This window comes from Manacus vitellinus, unplaced genomic scaffold (assembly GCF_001715985.3).
Source record: "Manacus vitellinus isolate BGI_N305 unplaced genomic scaffold, ASM171598v3 scaffold_86_pilon, whole genome shotgun sequence".
NCBI lineage: Eukaryota > Metazoa > Chordata > Aves > Passeriformes > Pipridae > Manacus > Manacus vitellinus.
This window is the reverse complement of record NW_021940851.1, coordinates 810744-812458: the sequence shown is the minus strand read 5'-3', so window position 1 is coordinate 812458 and position 1715 is coordinate 810744. Positions and strand designations below refer to the sequence as shown.

At 40.7% G+C, this 1715-nt stretch overlaps 1 protein-coding gene across 1 annotated transcript in view; it reads left to right on the top strand.

Annotated features, from left to right (window-relative positions):
* DOP1B (DOP1 leucine zipper like protein B) overlaps nucleotides 1–1715 on the top strand; it is a 46316-nt gene that overhangs the window by 12997 nt on the left and 31604 nt on the right. The window contains exons 5-6 of the mRNA XM_029964947.1: nucleotides 204–393; nucleotides 1028–1126. Coding sequence (XP_029820807.1) covers nucleotides 204–393; nucleotides 1028–1126 — 289 coding nt within the window. The remainder of the gene's footprint in view (nucleotides 1–203; nucleotides 394–1027; nucleotides 1127–1715) is intronic.

The following is a 1715-nucleotide window of genomic DNA, read 5'->3' as shown; positions in this document are numbered from 1 at the left end:
GATCCACACTCACCCCAGCTTAGTGTCATCTGCAAATTTGCTGATGATGGATTCAATCCCATCATCTAAATCATTAATAAAGATATTAAATTACATCAAATTACATCAGCTCCAGCACTACTTCTGTGGATAATTGCCTTTGCATGGGGCAAAACTGAACCAACAAAGATATCTTTTCTCCAATCCAATATATTTCCCTACAGGACAGATGCTCTGCTGGTGAAGCTCTCCCTGCTGATGGGCCAGGAGGTGTTTTATGGAGCTCTCTGGGGCAGTGTCCTGGTCAGTCCATCCATCAGACTTCCTGCTTCCCTCTTTGTGGTCAGCCACATCAACAGGGAGCAGTCTGGGAAGCAGCAGAAGTACATGCTTGGCACAGATCACAAGCTCACAGTAAGTTCATTATCTACCACATTATCTTGCCTTCCCTGCATTGAGTCAGAACAACAACAGGCTCTTTAAAAACATTTTGGAGCCAGAGAAAGAGGCTGAAAGGTCCTTGCTTTGAAGTTGCTTAATACAATTACTTAAATGAAATTTAATGTTGAAGACCAGCTTTTCTGTGATACACTATTTAATGTAGAGTTCCCAAAGTCAGTTCTGCAGGATAATTCTGCAATTTAGTGTCTTTTTATTTTTCCAGTAACATGGGAATCCTCAGGAGGTGGTAGTTCATGTTAACTTGAGGGATGGGATAATTGTAAGGCTAATTAGAGTGCCTGTATATCTGCATTTTGTGAGGCTTCACATCCTGTCTGGTAGCTGGTGGTGTAACTCTGGGATTTTCTGTATTGTTACAAAATCAAGTGTTTCCTAAATATTAACCATTCTTCTAATGGTATCCACAAAAATTGAACTCATTTTGGGTGCAGGGGTTAAATGACTCAGTTTATTAAATTATCCTCTTATTTGAAATAAATATTGTTCACAGGTAACCAAGTTTGCTTCCTTTCCTTCTTGTGATTATTTGATTGTACCTTAAATGTTGTTAAGGAGTAAAAAACTGTTTGTTGTTTTCCTTTTGCAGATCAAGTCTCTGTGTGTGTCAGTATTGGATTCCAATGTCCTTGTGCAAAGGAACACTCTGGAAGCAATTCTCTTCTTCTTCCCATTTTACACAGCTTTGGTAAGAGGACTATTTTGGGATTGTCACATGGGAGGTGTGTCCTGTGAAACCAGCCCAGCTCCCACCTCTGTTGTTGCCAAAAAAGCTGAATTTTGTACCTTCAAAATCAATGAATTTTGTGGTTTCTTGTGCCCCATCAATTTTAGTAGTGGGGGAGACTCTGCTGCTTCTCAGGCTCTCCAAAGGATGTGCCTGAAGATGTGATTTCACGGGGGTTATTCTGTGATATTTGGGATGTGCTTGAAGTATTTAGGCCTGAGAAACTCATGTGGAATAAATACTGAGCTTTTTCAAGTAGAACTTCAGCATTTGGGATTGTTTGCACTAAACTAAGGTACTTCTGGTAGAGACTAGGGGAGAAAATTTAACTTGAAAGAGGAGTTGTTCCCATTGTTTCCCAACTTACCTGCTAGGACAGGCAGTATTTTGAATACAGCAAATGTTTTTAAGTCTTAAGGAGAAGAGAATGTTTTGGGGTGCCCTAATTGTGGCCTTCCAGGACCTGAAGGAGCTCCAAGAAAGATGGAGAGAGACTATTTCCAAGGGATGGAGTGACAGGACAAGGGGGAATGGCTTCAAAGTGACAGAG